Source organism: Mesoplodon mirus (genome assembly GCF_964341445.2).
Source record: "Mesoplodon mirus genome assembly, chromosome: 11".
Taxonomy (NCBI): Eukaryota; Metazoa; Chordata; class Mammalia; order Artiodactyla; family Ziphiidae; genus Mesoplodon; species Mesoplodon mirus.
The window spans coordinates 23,024,930-23,046,801 of NC_138987.1; the positions used below are offsets into that span (position 1 = coordinate 23,024,930).

The 21,872-nt window shown below is 39.1% G+C and overlaps 2 protein-coding genes across 5 annotated transcripts in view; one reads left to right on the plus strand and one right to left on the minus strand.

Annotated features, from left to right (window-relative positions):
- Positions 1–1,911: 1,911 nt before the first annotated feature.
- Positions 1,912–18,500, minus strand: IKBIP (IKBKB interacting protein). 2 transcript variants are annotated; one of them, XM_082636026.1, is made up of 3 exons: positions 18,044–18,497; positions 12,069–12,186; positions 1,912–2,825 (listed from the first exon to the last, which is right to left on the minus strand). In XM_082636026.1, the coding sequence occupies exons 1-3, from the start codon at positions 18,217–18,219 to the stop codon at positions 2,070–2,072; spliced, it is 1,050 nt and encodes a 349-aa protein (XP_082492152.1). In that variant the 5' UTR covers positions 18,220–18,497; the 3' UTR covers positions 1,912–2,069. The 2 variants fall into 2 exon arrangements, with proteins under 2 accessions (XP_082492152.1, XP_082492151.1); XM_082636025.1 differs by lacking the exon at positions 1,912–2,825 and adding an exon at positions 5,086–7,533 and having other exon boundaries at positions 18,044–18,500.
- A 419-nt stretch (positions 18,501–18,919) lies between these two features.
- APAF1 (apoptotic peptidase activating factor 1) overlaps positions 18,920–21,872 on the plus strand; it is a 99,464-nt gene continuing 96,511 nt past the window's right edge. For 2 of the 3 annotated variants that reach the window (XM_082636027.1, XM_082636029.1), the window contains exon 1: positions 18,920–19,094. The gene's annotated coding sequence lies outside the window, so the exon portion shown is untranslated. Of the gene's footprint in view, positions 19,095–19,420; positions 19,492–21,872 lie in introns of those variants that run through there. The other variant, XM_082636028.1, reaches the window with a different exon arrangement.

Consider the following 21,872-nt stretch of genomic DNA (forward strand, 5'->3'; position numbering starts at 1 on the left):
AAATAAATGTCATGGGATGAAATGTAGTGTGGGGAATAGAGTTAATAATTATGTAATATGTTTTCATGGTGACAGAAGCAACTAGGCTTACCATGGTGATCATTTTGAAATGTAAAAAAAAATCAAATCAGGGAAAATTCCCTGGCGGTCCAGTGGTTAGGACTCCGCGATTTCACTGCCGAGTGCCTGGGTTCAGTCCCTGGTGGGGGAACTATCCTGCAAGCCACTAGCTGTGACAAAAAAAAAAGAAAAAAAAATCAAACCACTATGTTGTGTACCTGAAACTAATGTAGTGTTGTAGTGTTGCAGGTCAGTTATACTTCAAAAACAGACAAGCAAACAAATTCATAGAAAAAGAGATCAGATTTGTGGTTATCAGAGGTGGGGGGTGGGGGAGGGGGATTGGATTAGGTAGTCAAAAGGTACAAATTTACAAGATAAAGAAATACTAGGGATATAATGTACAACATGATAAATATAATTAACACTGGTGTATGTTATATATGAAGGTTAAGAGTAAATCCTGAGTTCTCATCACAAAGAAAAATATGTATTTTCTATTTCTTTCATTTTGTATCTATAGGAGATGATGGATGTTCACTAAACTTGTGATAATCACTGCATGATATATGTAAGTCAAATCATAACGTTGCACACCTTAAACTTCTACAGTGCTATATGTCGATTACATCTCAGTAAAACCAGAAGAAAAAAACTCATAAACTCTTCTTTTTTTTTTTTTTTTTTTTTTTTTTTTTCTGTACGCGGGCCTCTCACTGCTGTGGCCTCTCCCGTTGCGGAGCACAGGCTCCGGACACACAGGCTCCGCGGCCATGGCTCGCGGGCCCAGCCGCTCCGCGGCATGTGGGATCTTCCGGGATCGGGGCACGAACCCGTGTCCCCTGCATCGGCAGGCGGACTCTCAACCACTGCGCCACCAGGGAAGCCCCTAAACTCTTCTTTTTGAGGTAACTAGTTCTATGCATCTGGATACTGTTCATGCTAGGCATTTGAAACTAGGGCTAATGTTTGTGGGTGGGTTTTTTTTTAGATTATTATATTGTACTTTTTTATGACTTTATTGAGGAATAATTGATGTACAATAAACTGCACATATTTAAAGAGTACAATTTGATGAGTTTGACACAAGTCTATACCCATGAAACCATCAAGACAATCAAGATAATAAACATCCTTCACCCCTCAAGATTTCTTTGTGCTTCTTTAAAAGTTATACTTCCCAGGCAACCACTGATTTATTTTCTGCCCCTACATATGAGATTGGATTTTCTAGAATTTTATATAAGTGGAATTGCTAATGTGATGCTGTTTCAAATGTTAGAACTTCTTTGCTTTGGCTGCTTCTGGTCACATCAACACCACACGAGTTGTGCTGCTTTGGGGCAGCCTCCATCTGAGGCTTGGCAAGCCCCCTGCAATCTGTGCTGCCCCGCACCCCGCAAACCCTGCTCTAGATGCCACTTCCCTACCTCATTTTAGGTGACCTTTCCCTGTTTCCTAAAGCCATAAAGGGCCCAGGAAATCTTACATGATTCTTTTCCTACAGCTCCCTGGTTGTGACCTTTCTAGTTTCTCTTACTCTAAATGGATAATATATGTTACAGCCCTGATCCTGATGGGCAGTTCTTCAGCTGGGCCCCAACCACACGTACTATGCTCCTTGGCAATTAGTGAGGGCAAGTGGGGATTCAGATCCTGCCCCATCTAGATTTCCCAGCGCTAGACTGGCAGCCCGAGTGTGTATGTGTGTGTGCATGTGCGCGCGTTCGTGCGAACATATGCATGTATATGTAAGGGGGATGCATAAGGTTCTTACTATATAAAGTTGCAAACATGTTTTATATAAAGTTTTAAATACATTTGAGCATATTTATTTTGGAAAATCCAGTGCTCAGTCCTTTAAAAACTTTTATTTTTACTGTACAAAATAGAATCAAATACAAAATAGTATTTACTCCAAAATTTCATTATTTCTGACTTGTCAGTCTTTTTATAACATGACAGAGGTCCCATTAAAGTTTCTTCAGTCTAATCTAAATAATTTCAAGCTAATCCATATCTGAAATGTGTTTTATTTCATCTTTCATATCCTTAATCTCAGCTCGGACTATTGTTAAGTTAGATATTTTCTCTTTTAAGAAAGCAATTTCTTTCTCTCTTTGTAGTAAGTCAGTAACCAATCTCCCAATGCGTACTGTTAAATCATTTACCAAGGGTTCCAAGCGGGAAAAGTCCTTCTTTAGATTATACACCTTTGGTTTTAGATCATTTGCAAAAGTCACTGTCTTCAGAACTTTAGCTCTGTCACTTTCTAAGCTTAAAAATCTATCTGTGTGCTTGCTGAAATCACTCTGTAGCTCAGAAAGTATCTTCTTAACAGAATTAATTCTTTGTGAATTGTCAGATGCTGTCTTTCGGAGCATTGTTGTTCGGTCAATGCTACTTGAAAGAAGATCACCTATGTTTTTTACTGTATTTTTTTCTACTTTTTCTATTTTATTTTCTAGTTCTTGAACAGAATCTGTCAGTGATGTTACATCAGTTACTAAACCTGAAATACGTCGCATATCTGTTTTTACGGTTGTAATCTTGAGACCGACATCTTTTGCCATGGAAGTTGTACTTTGGTCTACTTTTGTAACATCTTCAGAAACAGTGGTCAAATTGTTATTCAATATATCCTGCTTTTCAGTTATCCTGTTGGACCAAGTTTTCACTTCATAAATCTCCTCCTGTAGACGCTTTAGATGAGTAATTATTTGAAAAGACTTCAATTGTTCTATGATAGCTTCAGACTTCTGACACTGTAAGAAAATATAGTACCAGAATAATTAAATTGAGTAAAAGCTTAACATTTAAAATTCAACTTAAATGTTAGGTGTTATTTTAAACTATAAAGTTACTGCTCTTCTGGAAAGCATTTGGTAAAAGATGCATCAAGTGTATTGCTAATGAATAGGAAGGAAAACATTGAGGAAATTTCATGTGACTGCAAATGGCATTTTCCAGTTATTTTTGCACCATCAGTCCTCTGCATGGTGACAAAATGAGCTAAATGAGGGAAAATGATGTATCTTCAGTTGCTGGAGAAGGGAGGAGGAAGCCCCCTCTAGATGAATTTCGGTAAATTTGGGGGGTCAAACAAGACGACATGACTTCTGAAACGCAAGTTTGTTTGTAGGTACAAGTGCTAGAATGAAGGGACTTTATTGTCCTATTACTTTTATGAATACTTTTCTGGGGTATTGAACTAATTCCATTCAATTAGTTATCCTTAAGTTCCTAGTGTGTTGTCAGGCATGTGAAGTCTGAGGAACATAAAGATGAGTACAGCTTCGGTTGTGGCTTCAACTCAGTTCAGTAGTTTAATAGAGATGATAGATATGTAAAAAACAAAACAACAAACAAACAAAACACTATCTCCAAAGTTCTAAAATTCCATGATTCCAAATACAAGTGATTCTCAACTTTTGGATGTTTCAATGCCATCCTTCTTCCCCAGCATCCATTGAATACTGATGTCTCTAAATTGTTTTGGTTTAACTTGGACAAATCAGATGATGAACATTTTGAGCCACACAACTGCCTGGCAACATTTCAAGTTGTTATTTTTGTTGTTGTGTGCGTGTGTTTATATAGCAGTTTTGGGGAAATTGAGTTATTTTATTTTATTGTATTTTTAATATTTGAATTTTTATTGCATTGTGCCATCAGTTAATAAAGTTAAGAGGGAAAGGGGAATATTAAAGTGTTGATTATAGTGGTAAGATGGGTAAGTATCATAAACAATACAAAATTGAAAATTAAAACATACATGCGTGAGGTCTATCCATGTTGTCACAAATGACAGGATATCCTTTCTCAAGGCTGAATATATCAATGTATCAAAGTATCATGTTGTACACTTTAAATTTACACAATGTTGTGTGTCAAATTTATTTAATTAAAAAAAATAAAACACATAGGAATTGTCAGGTTTCAATTGTTTCAGTCAGAAGATTAATTTAAGCCTGTGCGCTGTATGCTAAACTATGAAGAAAAAAAATTAAAGAACAAACGTAAAATATATTGTCAAAGCCTGTGTCGTAACACAGATATACATTGTGATTACATTGAAAAAAGGAATCCCATTTATAACATGTAAGTCAGTTGTTCCACTTTTGCACATTTAGCTTTCAGATTGTTTTCTAGGAAAGCATTGCTTTCTTTCTTTCTTTCTTTTTATTTTTATTTTTTTGCAGTACGCGGGCCTCTCACTGTTGTGGCCTCTCCTGTTGCGGAGCACAGGCTCCGGACACGCAGGCTCAGTGGCCATGGCTCACGGGCCCAGCCACTCCGCTGCATGTGGGATCTTCCCGGACCGGGGCACGAACCCGTGTCCCCTGCATCAGCAGGCGGACTCTCAACCACTGCGCCACCAGGGAAGCCCTACAAATATACTTTTTAACTTTACATCGAAGGGTTAAGAAAATTAGGTGTTTGTTTTGTAAAAGTGATTTATATGTGCTAATTAAAAAAATGGACACTACTATCAGAAACTTAATGTAAAATTTATTATTAATTACAAAGATACAAAAATGTGTCTTAGGATATGGTAATCTTCCTTAAAGGAAAAACTAACAATGTAATTTAATATTTGATACACAGGAAAGTTTTTGAAATTTCAAGTATCTGTGTTAAATAAATGAATTTAAGAAACAGAGGAAGACAAACGAGGTACATCTAAATCTCTCTAGTGACAAGTTTTTATAGGAAAACCCCTGAATAAAGGAATATATACATGTGTACATACATGTACACAATATTTTCTCATGAAATACTTGTAGAAGGGCAATTTTTGTTTCCCTTGGAATTGTCACTATAGAGCACAGTGGCCACCTTATTTCCATTTATTTTCTGTACACATTACTATAGTACATACCATAGTTAATAATAATGATGTATCAAACCTGGTGACACACCAATAAATAAATAAGTAAGTAAATAAATAAATAAAAAAAAGTAAAGAATACAAGAGATCACATATGCCCTGGCAGGATGGAGGTTGAAACGACAAAGTTCCAGTTAACTTTATAATCTATTTTATTAGCGTGAAAATAAAAGCAAACAAATACAATTTTGTTAATGCACACAGACAAGAATTTACATATTCAGAAGTCAAGAAATTTAATGTTAATATTCTAAAAATTAATGCTATGCCTATGACCCATGGCTGTCTACCATAGGCCTTCCTAACCCCAAAGTAGAACTTATTTGGGATTTTTCAAAAAATGTACAGATTTACATAATAAAACCACCTGACCACAACTATCTTTTGTAACTGACTTCTTTCAAGTTCTTTGTGTTTAATTCCACTGAAATTGCATTATAAAACTGGGACTATAGTTGGTTATTGGCAAGAAGAAACATGTTGTTAGAACAGTACTTTCAAATGCAGTTAACTCAGTTTTTTCAACACCAACCTTGGACACCCTTGATACATCAGTTTACCAATAAAAGTGTTATGTGCTTCCCCAAACTTGTACATTTCCGATTATCATTATTGCAAAAATCTGTCTAGACCTCCCCTTAATTTCATCTCAATAAGTCCATGTCTTATTCTTGACTCTATTATATAATTTTGTGTAAAATAAAATCACTATGTAAAACAAATTTGGTTGGGTAATTAGTTTGGGGACTCTAAAATAATGACATATTTTAGTTACCATAATTATCACATCGTATCTCATTATGTTGCTTTTTCTTCTTTAAAATAGGCCACAGGCTTATTAGTGTATTTTTATTGTAAGTAGAATAATTTATCTAGAGATCATGTACCTAGCAAACACAAGAGTCTGTAACACAGAACCTTAAAAAAAAAAAAAAAAAAAACGCCCAGGTATACAAAGATATTCCCAAAGTCCATACTTCACAGGATGCACACTTAATTCATAGGGAAAACTTTCAAAAAGAACACATTTATTCTTTAAAAAAATTTCTTACAAGTATCTATAACAGTTTAGAACCTTAACAAAAAGTAAAAATATTTCCCAGTCTCCATAGTTTTCAAAAAGTGCATATTAATTCATAGCAAAGCATTCCAGGCTCTCCCTCAGGCATGTTATCTTTTATTTTAGACAAAATTCCTATGAACTTGGTTGTCTGGATTCTTAGCCTGCAGTAAATTGCAAAGGAAATGAAAAACTGGCTGAGGTGAAAACATCACTGATCAACCTGACAGTAAGATCAGGTCAGTGGGTCACCTTTTCAGGTAACAGAAAAGGTATAAGAAATAGACAGAAGGTTTGAAAAATAGCAAACTGGGGTCGAGTGAGGAGGTAAACACCCCTCAATAGCTCCTAGGGACATTAATATATTTGGGTCCAATATGACAGATAAAATTCACAATAATGTCCATTAATTATTAGAAAAACATTAAAAAATATTAAGTATATTGCTTCAAAAAAGTAGAGAAATATATATTTTAGAAATGTTTCTATTTAAAATGGTGAAAATGAAATAAGTTTTATTGCTTAAAAAGATAAGCTTTGACTCTCTGGATAACACATTTGTGTGGACACCTCACTTATTTTCCAATAATGTAGGGTAAAGTGAGGCATATCAAAATAACTCAAAAGCATGGAACTAATCAGTTTATGTATAATAATGTGGTTCATCAGGATAAATGTAGTGTGTTCAAAAATCACTATCAATTCCTTTATTTTCTAGATTATATTCTTCTGAAGTCCCCTTTTCTCTTGTACTTGAATATACTATAAAATCATGAACTTTTCCTTTTAGAACATCCAGTTCATTCTGCATCTTTAATATGCTATTATCATACTGAATTTCTTCAAGGGTTTTCTGCATCTCCATTATTTCAGATACTGCTTTCAGCATATCGTCTTCCATATTAAACATCTGAAGAGTCAAGTCTTCCATTTTTTTTTCTGTCCCTATCAGATCCTGAGAGACTCTGAGAACAGAGCGAATAGCACTTTCAATTGTTGGCAACTGCGTCTTGCATTCTTCAGCTTTGGGTTCGTAGCTGGAAAGTTTATTAGTCAGGTCTTCATCTCTGGCAGAGAGAGCATGCTGTTCCTCTTCTAACTTTTCAAGTGCTTTTGTGTCGGAGCCAAGCTGCTCCTCTACACGCAGAAGATCCTCTTCTTCTTGTCTTTTTATAGTTCTAATATTTCTTACTGTGCTATCTTCCAAATCTTTTAGCCTCTCAGTGAGCAATTTTATTTCTTGTTCAGCTGAGTTAATTTGGGCAGTAACTTGAGAATGTATATGTTTTGATTCTGATTTGAAAATGTCTGTATTAACATTCATTTCTTCTAGGACTCTCTTCCAGAAATCTGTAACGTTCTGGAATTTCTCATTAAGGCTTTGCATCTTTTGAGTGAGCATCTCTTCACTATTCTGAATGTCATACATGATACTTTGGAGGCTGGATACTTCCTGCTCAAACTCGGTCACCAAAGACATGGATGATGTAGCTTCCTGCAGGATACTTTCAGTAGTTGCAAGCTGCATTTATAACACAAAACAATTCCCAAGGCTACTTAATAACTTTTATATTAGGGAAACAAACTTTAACAATCACTTGCCAAGTTCAAATTCTGAAGATGTCTAAAATATCCAAATACATAAGAATCATACAGACAAAAACAATTGTTACATATTTAAGTTGTTAACATGTTTTAAACACATTTAATAGATTAGCACTATGGTAGAAAAATACAGTTGTCCCGCATCCCTAGGTATCCACCTGTGGGGCATTCGTATTCCTGTGGATACCAAAATCCATGGGTGCTCAAGTCCCTCATGTAATATCTGGGTGGGGAACCCACAGATATGGAGGGCCAACTGTATACACCTGAACTTATAATCCTAAATATTTGTGCATTTTCATGGAGGGATATTCAAAAGAAAAATAATGTTAAAGAAGTCTGAAGTATATCACATTTCCTTCTTTTTTATTCCAATGGAAAGCAAATTAGCTGTCATTTTAATAGTTATTTGGCTTTTTAGAAACTGACTTAGTTATAAAATTTGTTAACTTTCCTAAGTTCTATGATTCTGGAAGACTTTCCGCCTGAAAAAAAAAAATTGTTGACTGACCTCTTGCAGAAAAGGTACCAGAATCAGATCTTATAACAATCACAAAGGCAAAAAGTGAATAAAAAATCAGTTTACAGAGATAATTGATGTCAAACAGTAAAGTGTTCTAAGTATCTATAAATTATGGTAAGCTCCTAGCATCTCCTAAAATGTCTAGAATATAGAAGGACCAGGTTGTGGACCTCTTTCTTAGCCTATACTCACACAAAGATAACAGCCTTAGAGACTACAGGAAGGCCTAGAAATGATCATTAATTTATCAGATGTTTGCAGCATTATGTTGAAGACATAATACTGTACAAGACACAGTTCTGCCCTTAAGCAGCTTAGTTTAATTGGGGAGAAAGCAAAGTCTACATGCGCTGTGACAGGGAAAGAGCTATGGAAGCACTTACACAGGGCATCCAAACCGAACTTCGATGATCAAGGAAAATACTATAGAAATATTATCTAATAGCTGCTTCTAGTTACTTCCTCTAAATCATCCTACACACTACAGCCAGATTTAAGGTTTTAAAAACTGCTATGTACATCGTGGTACAACATTAAAAACCCCTTAACGTTTCCTAACACTTCTAGGAGGAAGTCCCAAATTCCATAACTTCTCTATATGTTAGCCTTCCTTCCTCTTTGTTTAGCTAAGTTCTGTCCTTCCTTCAAGGCTCAGACCAGGTCTCAGGTTTTCAGTGCAGCATTCTTCCATGACCCTAGCCATGAGAGCCTGAACTCCTGTAGAATCTATCATATTACATATTTGCAACTTATTTGGCATTTAGTGCATATAATTCAAGAATTCTTGAGTGTTCACTCTGTGCCAGACCTTGTGCTAGACACTGGATATAAAAACAAAGATACAGTATAGTCCCTATACTGATGAATTAGCCAGGAGAAGCTATGAGAGCTTCTAAATTCCTTAGGGGAAGAGACCATGTTTTATGCCTTGTTGTAGTCCCCATATCTCAGGGTATAAAGAACATGTTTCTTGATATTTAGTAAGAAGAATGGCCAGAAACCTCCTGGGTCCACCCCAATCAGGACCTGAAGCAGTTCCAGGTGATAGCTGGGAACAATGCATAACAGTATCGCTCTGAAACCTTGTTTAAAAATTATTTTTAATGAATACATGTAGCTATAATACAAGTTTCTTTAAAAACACCAACTATGAGAAATACTTGTACATTGGTAATAGTGTTATGTTTAGTTGTCTTATTAGCAGCATTTTGCAGAGACAAGCTTTTTTTTTTTTTTTTTTTTTTTTTGCGGTACGCGGGCCTCTCACTGCTGTGGCCTCTCCCGCTGCGGAGCACAGGCTCTGGACGCGCAGGCTCAGCGGCCATGGCTCATGGGCCCAGCCGCTCCGCGACATGTGGGCACAAACCCGTGTTCCCTGCATCGGCAGGCGGACTCCCAACCACTGCGCCACCAGGGAAGCCCAACAAGCTTATCTTAATCCAAGGTAATTTCTTGTTTAGGCTGTTCACCAGAGCATCACTATAACCTGGAGGCAGTATAACCCAGGAGACTCCAATTATAAGATCAACTTTTCAGGATAACAAAGGTCTCAAGACTTAATCTGCAAACAATAAGTGACTAGTACACCACAATAGCTAGCATTTATGGGCTGCCATTATAGTCTAAGCATTCTTCATTTTTTACAAAAGTTAATATCTTAAATTTATTACTGCTTGGAAGTTTTCAAAGAGCTTGCATATATATTGTATCTCATCTGATCCTTACACAAATCTTGATATTCTCATTTAATAAATGATGAAATAGAGGCCAAGAGAAGTTAAAGTGATTTTTCCAAAGTCACACAGTTATGATGAGAGCCCATGTCTAGTTGTTTTCCCCTCCTACTGCATTAAGCTGGCCTTTAGGGCCAGCTTTGTAAAGAGGCAGCTATTGTTAAACTACTCCTAGGGCAGACTGGGAGAGAACAAACTATGTGAAGACAATATTTCTTGGATCCTAGGATGATATTTTAATTATCTGGTCAAAGGCATTTATTTATTTACTTTTAATTGAAGTATAGTTGATTAACAATCTTATATTAGTTTCAAGTGTACAACATAGATTTACAGATTATACTCCATTTAAAGTTATTGCAAACAAATGGCTATATTTGCCTGTGCCATAAAATACATCCTTGTTGCTTACAAAAGCATTTTTTTAATCTACATGAGTTTTATTGAAAACATTGCCTATTATAAAATTGGCCACATAGTGGAAAGTAAGAAAAAAATGAATATTTTAATTTATGCATGGAGAAGCCCTTAGGTTTACATTCTCAGTCTACCAAACTGTAGATTTAATACAAAAAATTTAGGACAGGGACTTCCCTGGTGGCACAGTGGTCGAGAATCCGCCTGCCAACGCAGGGGACACGGGTTTGAGCCCTGGTGTGGGAAGATCCCACATGCCGCGGAGCAACTAGGCCCGTGAGCCACAACTACTGAGCCCGTGTGCCACAACTACTGAAGGCCGCTGCTCGCCTAGAGCCTGAGCTCCGCAACAAGAGAAGCCACCACAGTGAGAAGCTCGTGCACCACAATGAAAAGTAGTCCCCACTCGCAGCGACTAGAGAAAAGCCTGTGCACAGCAACAAACGCCCAACGCAGCCAAAAAAAAAACAACCCTTAGGGCAGTGTTCCATCTTACAGCTGCTTAGGAGTAATTAGATATTAGAAGAGGGAAACTAGAGGGCTACTGGGGAGAGATACTGAGAGTGATAGCCGACAGGCCAGGCTCTAATCTCCTGTAATATTTGACTTCAAATTCTAATCATATGTTAAATCTTTGTCCTCCTTACCAGGTTCCAAGCTTGCAAGGCAGAGATTCACTAAAAGCATTTTAATTGCTGCCAAAATGCTCATTTAAAAAGGAAATCTTTCTTCAAAATTTGTTTTCAATAGCATTTAAGTACATGAAGTTTCTATCTCCTGGAATTTTTTCTGTCATTACGTATGCTCTGATTAGAGGGCTTTCGATAACTACAATCAGTTTCCAACCTGAGCCCTAGGTCAAAATACCAACTCTTGCAGCACCTTCCCAGAGGCCTCTAAACTCACCCTCCATGGAATTCACTGGCATGTGTAAGGGATAATTTTAATCCATGACTCTTCTCTTCTTGGGGATTACAGGCTTATTCTGTGCATCAGGCTGCAGGGACTTAGGCCGTCTATTTCATTTCTATCTATTTTTGCAACATCTTTGCTTACCCTGTGGCCAAGCACAAATCCTTTTCTACCTTATCACAGAGTAAAGGCTCAGTGATGAACAAAGGAACAAACAAGCCATGTTTCCCAATGATAGCTTGGTCTCTGGTAGCCAGACAAGGCCCACATAATGACTTATTGGGTGCAGCTGACCTTCTCCTGAGACATGTGGTAGTTAAAAATTTTTTATCTGTCTCACATTTCTAAGAATCACAGTAGTAATGCACTTGTATTTGCAGCTTGACGAAACACAAAATAGACATGGATTTTCATTTGTCTATAAAAATCAATATTTATTTTAGGTTAGTCATTCTTATATGCATATGAATATATATGCTTACCAAGTGGAAATAAAGAAAAAAAACTGATGGATCTTAGTCCAAAAAGTGCTACTCCTATTTTAATTTTATATCTAAAAATCAATAATATATTCAGTGCTCTAGATACTTGATATTTAAATAGAAAATTGAGGTCACGTCAATATGACAATATTGGTCTTTTTAAACAATAACATTTGTCATATATTAGAAAATTCTTGTCCTTTTGAAATGTAAGCTAAGACTAAGTTGGATTAAAGGGAGGATGTGAAGAAGTAGGAAAACCAGTGAGAGTTAAAGTAGTAATGGTCTAAAAGGCAGGAAAAAAGAATTTATCAACTGGGGTAGAAGGGTGGCAATGGGGAAGAAAAACGATAAAATCTCCCCAAATATGCCAATTAATAATTACCTTTTCTGAAATTAAACTGATTTTACTTTGAAGCCCTTGGAATTCGTTGGTTTCCATTTTCAGTAACTGGTATTGGTTTTCCACCTTTGCAAACTTTTCCGACTGCTGAAATACAAACCTGAAAAAGGGAAAAAAAAAGTCACTACTTCCTAACTCAAACCCATTTAAGTTCGGATGTTAAAGCAGTATTTTATGCCCACTTCTGGTAAGGACAACATAAATTCTGGTATAGGTAGTGGCAGCTTTTATAAGAAGCGAGGAGTGAATACGCAGTCCAGTGGTTCAACAGCTTCACTGCATATTGGAGTCACCTGGCAGCTTTACTTTTAAATTTTAAAAATTTATTTATTTTTATTTTTGGCTGCTTTGGGTCTTCGTTGCTTCGCCCGGGCTTTCTCTAGTTGCGGCGAGCGGGGGCTACTCTTCGTTGCAGTGCGCGGGCTTCTCACTGCGGTGGCTTCTCTTATTGCAGAGCTTGGGCTGTAGGCGCGTGGGCTTCAGTAGCTGTGGCTTGCGGGCTCTAGAGCTCAGGCTCAGTAATTGTGGTGCCCGGGCTTAGTTGCTCTGCGGCATGTGGGATCTTCCCCGACCAGGGCTGGAACCCATGTCCCCTGCATTGGCAGGCAGATTCTTCTTCTTTAAAAAAAATAATTCATTTATTTGGCTGTGTCGGGTCTTCGTTAACTGCACGCCGGCTTCCTCTACTTGCGGTGAGCGTGCGCAGGTTTCTCATTGCCATGGTTTCTCTTGTTGCGGAGCACGGACTCTGAGCGCGCGAGCTTCAGTAGTTGTGGCACGCAGGCTCAGTAGTTGTGGCACGCGGGCTCTAGAGTGCAGGCTCAGTAGTTGTGGCGCACGGGCTTAGTTGCTCCCTGGCATGAGGGATCTTCCTGGAGCGGGGAACGAACCCGTGTCCCCTGCACTGGCAAGCTGATTCTTAACCACGGCGCCACCAGGGAAGCCCTTACCTGGTAGCTTTAAAAAAGTGTAATGCCTGGGTCTTACCACAGAAATTCTGACTTAATTGGTTTGGGATGTGACTTAGATATTGTAAATTTTCAAATCTCCCAGCCAAGATGACAACGACAGTTGTCACTTTATTGTAAAAATGACTTCCACTGAAAGAAAAACATTTAGATTCAAAACTCAACGGAGAGGTGACTGAATCAAACCCATAAATATCATTAGGCTAACTGTTGTTTATAAAACTGTCCAAAACTAAAATGGAGTATTTGCATTTTAAACAAATGTTTACAATGTTGGATGAAATTTCTTTTGATGATGGCTAATGTTTATTCTATGAGATAACAGTGAATTAAGTAAGCCCAGGTTACATAATTAGTACAGATTGACTTCTCCTGTGTGTTAATATGAACTTTTAAACAAAACTTCTCGTTATTAGAAAACACTATTATCCTAATTTCAAAGAAGGATGTGTAGACAATTCTTTTCTGATTGGCTATTTCATTCTTGGCTTTTAGGGACCAGCAGACAGAGATGAAGGAGAAAGATGGTCTAAAGAAATGTCTAATTTCAGGAACTAGTTTTATCATCCATTACTCCAGTGTTAACCTCATGGGTTTATCCTATAGATCAGTGTGTTCATTTAGAATAAAATCATTATTATAAGAGGAATTTTTTATGAAGGTTGATCCACAAAAATTCATTACAGGACTTTCTGTTTTATTTAATCTTTTTAATGTTATCTCCACACTTCTCTTCAAAATTCAAATATTAAGGAAAAGCTTGAAGAAAACTGTATCATATTAGTGACCATCTCTGATGATAATTTGTAGAGTTTTTTTCATGGCTAGCTTCTCACCAAAAGAAAAAAATAAAATTCACCATTTCTATATATGAATAGTGCATAAAAGAAAAAACAAGTATAAAGTTTACTTAGTGCTAGTAATGAAAATAATCAACAGTGGTCTGTATGATGCTGAGTTAAAATACATGTTTTATTTTCACTTAGAACTGCCAGACACTATTCTAAGTGCATTATAAATATTAACTCATTTAACATTAAGGAAGAGGATGATTCTTCTAGAAGCCAAAAATGTACACTGAGAGAAGGTGGTTTCAATTGTGAAACACTAATTTTTGAAACTGGCATCCAGATTATGCCCAAGGTGCTGTTTCCTTTTTATGAGTCAGAGGCATTTTCTAACAGGAGCAGTTCAAGACCTCCTTACTCCCTATCTTCCTTCGTTTAGGTGAGACAACAATTAGGGTCTGCTAAGGGCTACAGCTTCTAGGAGGAGAAAGGATTATAAACAATTCTGGACTAGGGATTTCTATTTCTAGGGTCTTGGCCTCTTTTTGGATTAATATCAAAGGTAGACAGCATATCATACTGGATGAATGTGAAGCTAGGCAACTTTGGCTCTGCCATTTACTAGCTGTACAAGCACCTTGGGCAAGTTATTTAACTTACCTTTGCTAGTTTCCTCATCTGCAAAGTGGGGATAAAACTACTTAGTTCATAGGGTGTTGTAGAGATTAAACAGGTTCATATTAATAAAGCTCTTAAAATGCCTTGAACATAAAACGTCAACTATTCTCTTTACGTACCTTGGCCCTTTCTTTTGAATTGCTTTGCACAGCTGCTTTTCCCATTCCTCTGACAAGCCTAGAGTAGTAAAATGGATCAGGGCTCCCTTATACTTAACACTTGATAGAAGCCCCAGGCCTGTCACACTTTGAACCAGGGTTGGGTTTATAGCAAACAAAAGATGAAGTGAATGGATGAGACCCACTAATAGGAAAAGAAGCATTCTCTTACCCTGTTTTGGGCCCTCTTTTCACTATCATAGGTAAAGATCTTGAAGGTATGGATGTAGGAGAAAAGGACCCGGATTAATTGGCCACCTTAGTGTAGGCTTTACAAAGGGAATCTTCCTGACTTCTTCATAATCCATTGCAGTTTACAGAGAACTCATATAGATTCAGGGCCCTGTGGGAATAAACCATGCATTTCCTTGGAGTCTTGTCTCTGCATAGCTCCTTTAGGAGGCCTAGATGTCAGACAGCTGATGGAGGATTTATATATACAGGATTTTTCTCTGGCTCTGTTTCAACTTAGTAACGAGAAAGAGTCAGTACCCATTTAGCTGTATGTTTCATACAGTAACTTCATTTTCATCATAATACTGAAAGTTCAGGAACACACAGACCATATTCCATTTTAAAAAATCAAGGTAATTAAAGGATAACTGTCTTTCAGATTAAACTCCACTAACAACAAAAGCTGAAAAATGGGGTTAGCCAAGATTTTACTGTATAAATGATTTATAGAGAAAGTTGAAAAAAAAAACCCTGAATGATCTGATGGTTGAAAGAGCTTTTGACTTCTGATACATAATTATCACAAATGCCATGACAAACTTGTATAAAGGCAATTAAAAAATCTGTTGAAATTTCCAGAAGAAACTTTAAAAGTTTTACAATGGAACTTCTAGTTGACTAAATTTCTATGTAATAAGCTTTTAAGGTTTTGTCTTGTTTAGTACCTTCATAACTTTTAAAAACTTTTTGAAAGCAGAATGTCTTCAATCTCTTACGTGGAAAATTTCCTTAAAGAGTTTATAAATGACGTATGCAAACCAACACTCACGCCCTATAGTTCTGGGCAACTGTTATCTCCAACATCTTATTGTCAAGCTGACAGATGATTATCAGGACTTTGTTTAATAGAGAGAAGATGTTCAAGTACCACCCTTTTGTTGCATTATCTCTGTTTATTTTCCAAACAAGGATCCAAAGACTAATGGTTTGAAGATACTGAAATAGTGATGCCTTGAAATCAACCTCGGACAGTGCAAGGGTTCAAATCTCTGCCCTAACTTAATCAGACAAAATTAGAGTACTCCTAAGCTGTATTTAGGCACATATAGTCGATTTTGTATTTTAACAACCAGAACAGTGTCAGTACAACAGCATGCAAAAAGATTTGATAGACCAATCTTTAGGTGCTAATCCTAGTGGTAAAAATGTCAGTGGCTTAGTTATAATTCCAGTGTGCTTTTTCGTATTTTGAGATGCTAAATGTTTGCATTTTATTTAGAAAATTCCCAAATTTACCACGAATACATATTTGCTATAGTGACCAAAGTATTTATACTTCAACTCTTGTCGCAAAAGATTTCACAAGAGCAATTAAGTCATTTAATAACAATCATTGAATCTGCCCATTTTAGAAATAATCTTTGAGCATTGTTTTATTATTTTGCAAAGACACAGTTCAAATAAAATCTTCCTACTTGAATATAACTTGTTTGTATCTTTACAGCAGGCACTAACAGTAAATTCCTGAGCTGAAGTGTCTGCTTTTCAACAGTTGTTTTCCTTTATAGATTCCTGTTAGTGTGTTTTCCCAGGACAGTAACTAAATTATTGAAAAGTTGAGCATTTTCTGATGTAATTTATCTCATATGAATATGAATCTTGGATGAGAATTAACAAATTCAGTAACTAAAACCAGTTGTATTAGGTTCTAGAAAGAAGCAACATATATATTTTAGCCTACTAAGTTCTAGTACTGAATAGCTTTCCCAACACAAAGTTTTTGATTTACCTGAAGAAGGTCATGCAATTTAAGACAAAAAAGCAGTTTATTTAAAACAGTAAATTCTGTACATTTATTCTTTTAAGATCAAAATATTCCATAAACAAATATATTAGTAAAATAACAATTTAGCTCTTTTTGAAGAGAATATTTAATAATCAACATTTCACTTTATTGTAACAAATCTTTTATTGACTGAGGATGAGTCATCAGTAAAGTATACTTCAAAATTTACTAGCATCAAAAATGTTCTAGGACTTCCCTGGTGGCGCAGTGGTTAAGAATCCACCTGCCAATGCAGGGGACACACGGGTTCGAGCCCTGGTCCGGGAAGATCCCACATGCTGCAGAGCAACTAAGCCCATGAGCCACAACTCCTGAGCCTGCGCTCTAGAGCCCGCGAGCCACAACTACTGAGCCCGCATGCCGCAACTACTGAAGCCCGTGTTCCATAACAAGAGAAGCCACGGCAATGAGAAGCCCGCGCATCACAATGAAGAGTAGCCCCCGCTCACGCAACTAGAGAAAGCCCGCGCGCAGTAACGAAGACCCAACGCAGCCAAAAAGAGGAAAAAATGTTCTAGATGAGAGGACATCGAGGGTTGCTTCTAAAATCCAATTCTTGAAGATAAATAGCTATCTTCTAAATACTTCAAAAATCAGTAAAAATGGAGGGGAACTCTAAAGAGTCAGTCTTGTTATTAAAACGAAATAGGTTAATCCTAAAGAATATGATTGAGGAAAACAAAATAAGTTGGTTTTAAGGTTATTTCTTAATATTCATCTTTCCTATGACATCAATATATCGCTATTTGCTTGGTTTAAAAACTATAAGTTTTTAGTTTCAGGTGAACAAAAGTGTTATACTAAAACTCAGTCTGTAACTTAGGAACAGACTTAACGCATGCACAATAACCAAAATATGAGCTATCTTCCAAAACTTGATATTATCATGAACGTTTGTTGCTTTAAGATCATAATGAATTCTTTTAAGGGTGCAAACGTTGCCACTAGGCATTTATGGGGTGGGGCAAATTTGTCCCAAATGCACAGCGGACAGGAAGTAACGGGTTCTAAAAACGGGAATGCTTCTGTCCTGTACAGGCGCTTAATGAAATTTGGCCGAATCTGCATTTCTTAATGGTTGACGTTCCCAAACCTTGGCCTCAGCTTCAGCTGGGCGATCGAGGCACGCCAGCAGTACAAAAGCAAAATGAATTACGAGAAACGAGCGAAAGTTAAAGGTTGGGCCGTCCCTTCCTTGGGGTCGATGCTGAGGAACAGAAGCCGCATGCGTGGGGGCTAGAGGTTAGCGGGACGCCGAGCCGGGCGGGGCCGGGGCAGACGCGGGACCCCGAGAAGAGAGGGCGACCACGGGAGGCCGGACACCGGGCGGCCTCGGACCACTTACCAGGCCAGGCCCAGGCACGTCCCCAGCGACAGAAGGCTCACGCCGGTCCGGGGGTCCGCCCAGCCCCCGCCTCCACCGCCCCGACCCTCGGGGCTCTTCCCGCCCTCGCTTCGCTTCCCAGGCTCCGCTGGGGCTCCCTTGGGCGCCGACCTCTTCCGGCTCTTCACCTCAGACATGTCTGGAGGTCCTGAGAATGACAAACCCGGGGCTGCCTCTTCACCCTGGGGTAGTGGGACGTGGCCTCTACAGCCTCCGCGGGAAGGCTCGGCGGTAACCGCGCCCCGTTTCAGATTGGCACCGCCCAGAAACCAGCCCCCTTCCTCTCCCGGCCATTCTCGCTGCTCCACAGCGTCTCCCAGCCACCCGCTTTCTAGTTCCTCCAGCTGGGGTAGGCGGCAATCCTACTTCCCTAAACTGCGTTAACACTGCAAAAGCGAGGAAACCGTGGCTCCCAGGCGTCTGCAAGCCACCGGGACGCGGGGAGGGCGGAGTGGGGCGGGGCGGGGCAGCGCGCGTCACGTCGAGCGCGCCGCCGCCTCGGTCCGCCCTTCGTTGGAGCGAGGCACGCCCCAGTTGGTGCGGCGGAGGCTTTTTTTGTGCGCGCGCGGACGCTAGCTGGAGCCGGAGCGCGCGCGGCGACGGCCGCCTGGAGGGGTTCTGGGTGTGTTTATTGGCCTGCGAGGGCCCGCGTTGTCCCAGCGGGGCGGACTGGCGGGTTTTGACTGCTCCACGGCCCTGAGGCGGAGAGGCTGGCTTTATTCCTGGGCAGAAGGGGTGAGGGAGCGGAGGTGAGGCGTCTGGGCTGTCAGCGACCCGCAAGGACTTGAAGTAGACGCGGCGGCGTCCGGAGTGGCTCCGGGCTCCCGCCCGGGTGCAACTGCAGCGGGAGGGAAGAAACGACAGTCCGAGTGGCCCTCCTTCCTTTGTGTCTGGGTTGGAATACTCACCTCGGCGCCTCGGGACTGCGTGGGCCGCCTGCGGGGGTGACGCCTCCTCCGCAGGTCGGAGGTTCCCGGGGGTCTTCAGGAGTCCCCCGGTTGCGGAGGCCCAGGTGAGACACCTGTGAGGCCCCGACCTGCCCCCGGGCTGTGGCCCGAGCCCCGAATTTCCTTTCGGAAGTCCCGTTGCCTCCACTCACCCCTACCTTGATTTTCCGGTCTGTCTTTGCAGGGCTTCTCTTCCCAGTGAAGACCCAGGTGCGAAGGTTTGGGTAACTTTGCGCCTCGCTTTTCTCCCCGAACCCGGTTCTTCGGAGGTTCAGTAGTCGATTTTAGAGACTCAGAATTCTGGGTCAAGGAATTATTATTAATCATTCTGATACTGTACCAGGAAGTGAAATTATCTAAAGAGGAAATGGTCAACTATTACGGTTTTCCTGGATGAAATTGTCCTTTATATTTCACAAGCCTGGAGAGCCCTGACTTTACATGTTGATGTGGTTACGAAAGGTGGGACACTGAGAATTTGTTCAGAATATCTAAATGTGTGCAGAGTTAAAAAATGTATAAAACTTAACGTCTTTAGTTTTAATAGGGCTAGGTAAAGTTGGAAACTAGTTTCAGGTGGTCAGAGTGTGTCTATTGCCTTAGCTATTGGACAAAAGCTAAAAAGTTCATTTTTGTTTTGTCAAATAGAGTTTTATTACTGAAAAATTAAGGGACTTTTATGTTTTTTTTTTTTTTTTTTTTTTTTGCGGTACGCGGGCCTCTCACTGCTGTGGCCTCTCCCGTTGCGGAGCACAGGCTCCGGATGCGCAGGCTCAGCGGCCATGGCTCACGGGCCCAGCCGCTCCGCGGCATATGGGATCCTCCCAGACCGGGGCACGAACCCGTATCCCCTGCATCGGCAGGCGGACTCTCAACCACTGCGCCACCAGGGAGGCCCGACTTTTATGTTTTAATATGATTTTTAAAAAATTAATTAGTTTATTATTTTTGGTTGCATTGGGTCTTTGTTGCTGTGTGCGGGCTTCTCATTGCGTTGGCTTCTCTTGTGGAACACGGGCTGGGTAGTTGTGGCGCACGGGCTCTAGAGCGCAGGCTCAGTAGTTGAGGCGCACGGGCTTAGTTGCTCCGCGGCATGTGGAATTCCCCCCGACCAGGGCTCGAACCCGGACCAGGGCTCGAACCCGTGTCCCCTGCATTGGCAGGGGGGTTCTTAATTACTGCACCACCAGGGAAGCCCGGGACGTTTTATGTTTAACTTGAGATCATAAAAACACTAACATTTAAAAATGTAGCCTTGATCCTAACCATAACTTTTTCTTTTATCAATCAGTTTCATGCCAGTACTGGGCATTTTGTGAACCTTGACAAGCATAGGCAAATGCTCTATTTACCTGTGTTTGAAAGTGACACATTCGGTGGTACTTTTTATAGTCATTATTGATTATTGATTAATGAAGCTTACTGATTATTGCTCCTCTTCTGTGTGCTCAAAATTACTTGTGCTTATCTCTTGGCGCTTAGTACATCACATTATAATTATCTGTATTTTACTCTCCTACCAGATTGTGAATTCCTTTAGGGGTATGATTTAATCTCTGTGGATTCACGGCCTGACACATAGGAGGGGCTCAAATGTTTATTGAATGAGTATATAAATAAACGCATTTAGACACTCACTGTATTACATTGGATAGATTCTGTTTAAAAACTTGCAAATGTTCTGATCTGGGTTTTATACCTATTGAAAAATTTGCATCATATTTGAAATAAAGTCGGTAGGAACTTAAAGTATTATACTGTGAAGAATATTATTCTTTGTGTCCTCCTAGTCTAAGAAATGACATCAGAGGATATTTTCTGTTGCTTTGTCATAGTTAGCAGCTCAGCTGAAAAATTAGTGGAGTAAGCACATGAGAAATGTGTTTATCAATGAAGACCTACCAGCTGACACCCATCTTGAGTGAGAACTAATACTCAATACCAAGAATGCTCTATTTAGTCTTAATGATGGTAAAGAAATCAAGTAGTTTATAAATATTAGGACTTTAGTATGACCATTGTTTATAAAATCTTAAAGGAAGTTTTAAAATTGTACAAATGATAATGTGTATTGAAAAAAAATTAAGACAGTACAGAAAAGAAGAAAAAAAGAACGGGGGAAAATTCCCCCCAAATCTTGCTACTTGGAAGTAACCCAAACATTTTGTTGAACAGACTTCTAAACATCTCTCTATGCATTTATATGAGACCAACACATATTTTGTACTCTACATGGTATCATTTAAATTTTTTTCAATCAGTGATGTGTCATGAGCACCTTTCCATGTCAGTACATGGAGATGTCTTATTTTAAATGGCTATATAATATTCCACCTTATGTACATCCTCTAATTTTTTAATCCATACTCCGAATGATGGGCATTTAGGTTTTAATATTTTTATCTTACCTAAACACTCTCTATTAACCCTTTTTGTGGATATTTTTGCATACATATATGAATATCTCTCTGAGGTAAATTCCTAGAAGCGGGATTTCTGGGTTAAAGAGAATGCTTACTTTAAACACATCTTACCTTATATAGCCTTCCAGAAAAGTTGCATCCACTTTGTACTCTCCTCAGGTATCTTAAAAGAATACCCATTACTTCACACCTTTGAAAGCATTAGATTTTGTTTATTTAAAAGAAGTCTTTGCATGTCTGGCTGATGAAAGTCCAGTGGGGAAAGCCAGGACATAGATGAAGCCCAGGGGAGGACAGAGTGAGCGGTGCAGACAGCCTGCTCGTTTTCTTTTCGGCGTCCCCCTTCCGTTCTCCTTTCTGTGGGCGGACACATAGGAGAGTTTAAATAAACTCTGTTAAAATAAATAGGAAAAAAAATCT

Bases quoted from the DNA above. Each gene is read 5' to 3' on its own strand.
- IKBIP (XM_082636025.1), bottom strand. From the start codon at position 18,219: ATGTCTGAGGTGAAGAGCCGGAAGAGGTCGGCGCCCAAGGGAGCCCCA. The intron at 12,187-18,043 runs GTAAGTGGTCCG...TCCCTTTTTCAG, and splicing joins ACGTGCCTGGGCCTGGCCTG to GTTTGTATTTCAGCAGTCGG. The intron at 7,534-12,068 runs GTAATTATTAAT...TTATAAATGCAG, and splicing joins TCAGTTTAATTTCAGAAAAG to CTTGCAACTACTGAAAGTAT.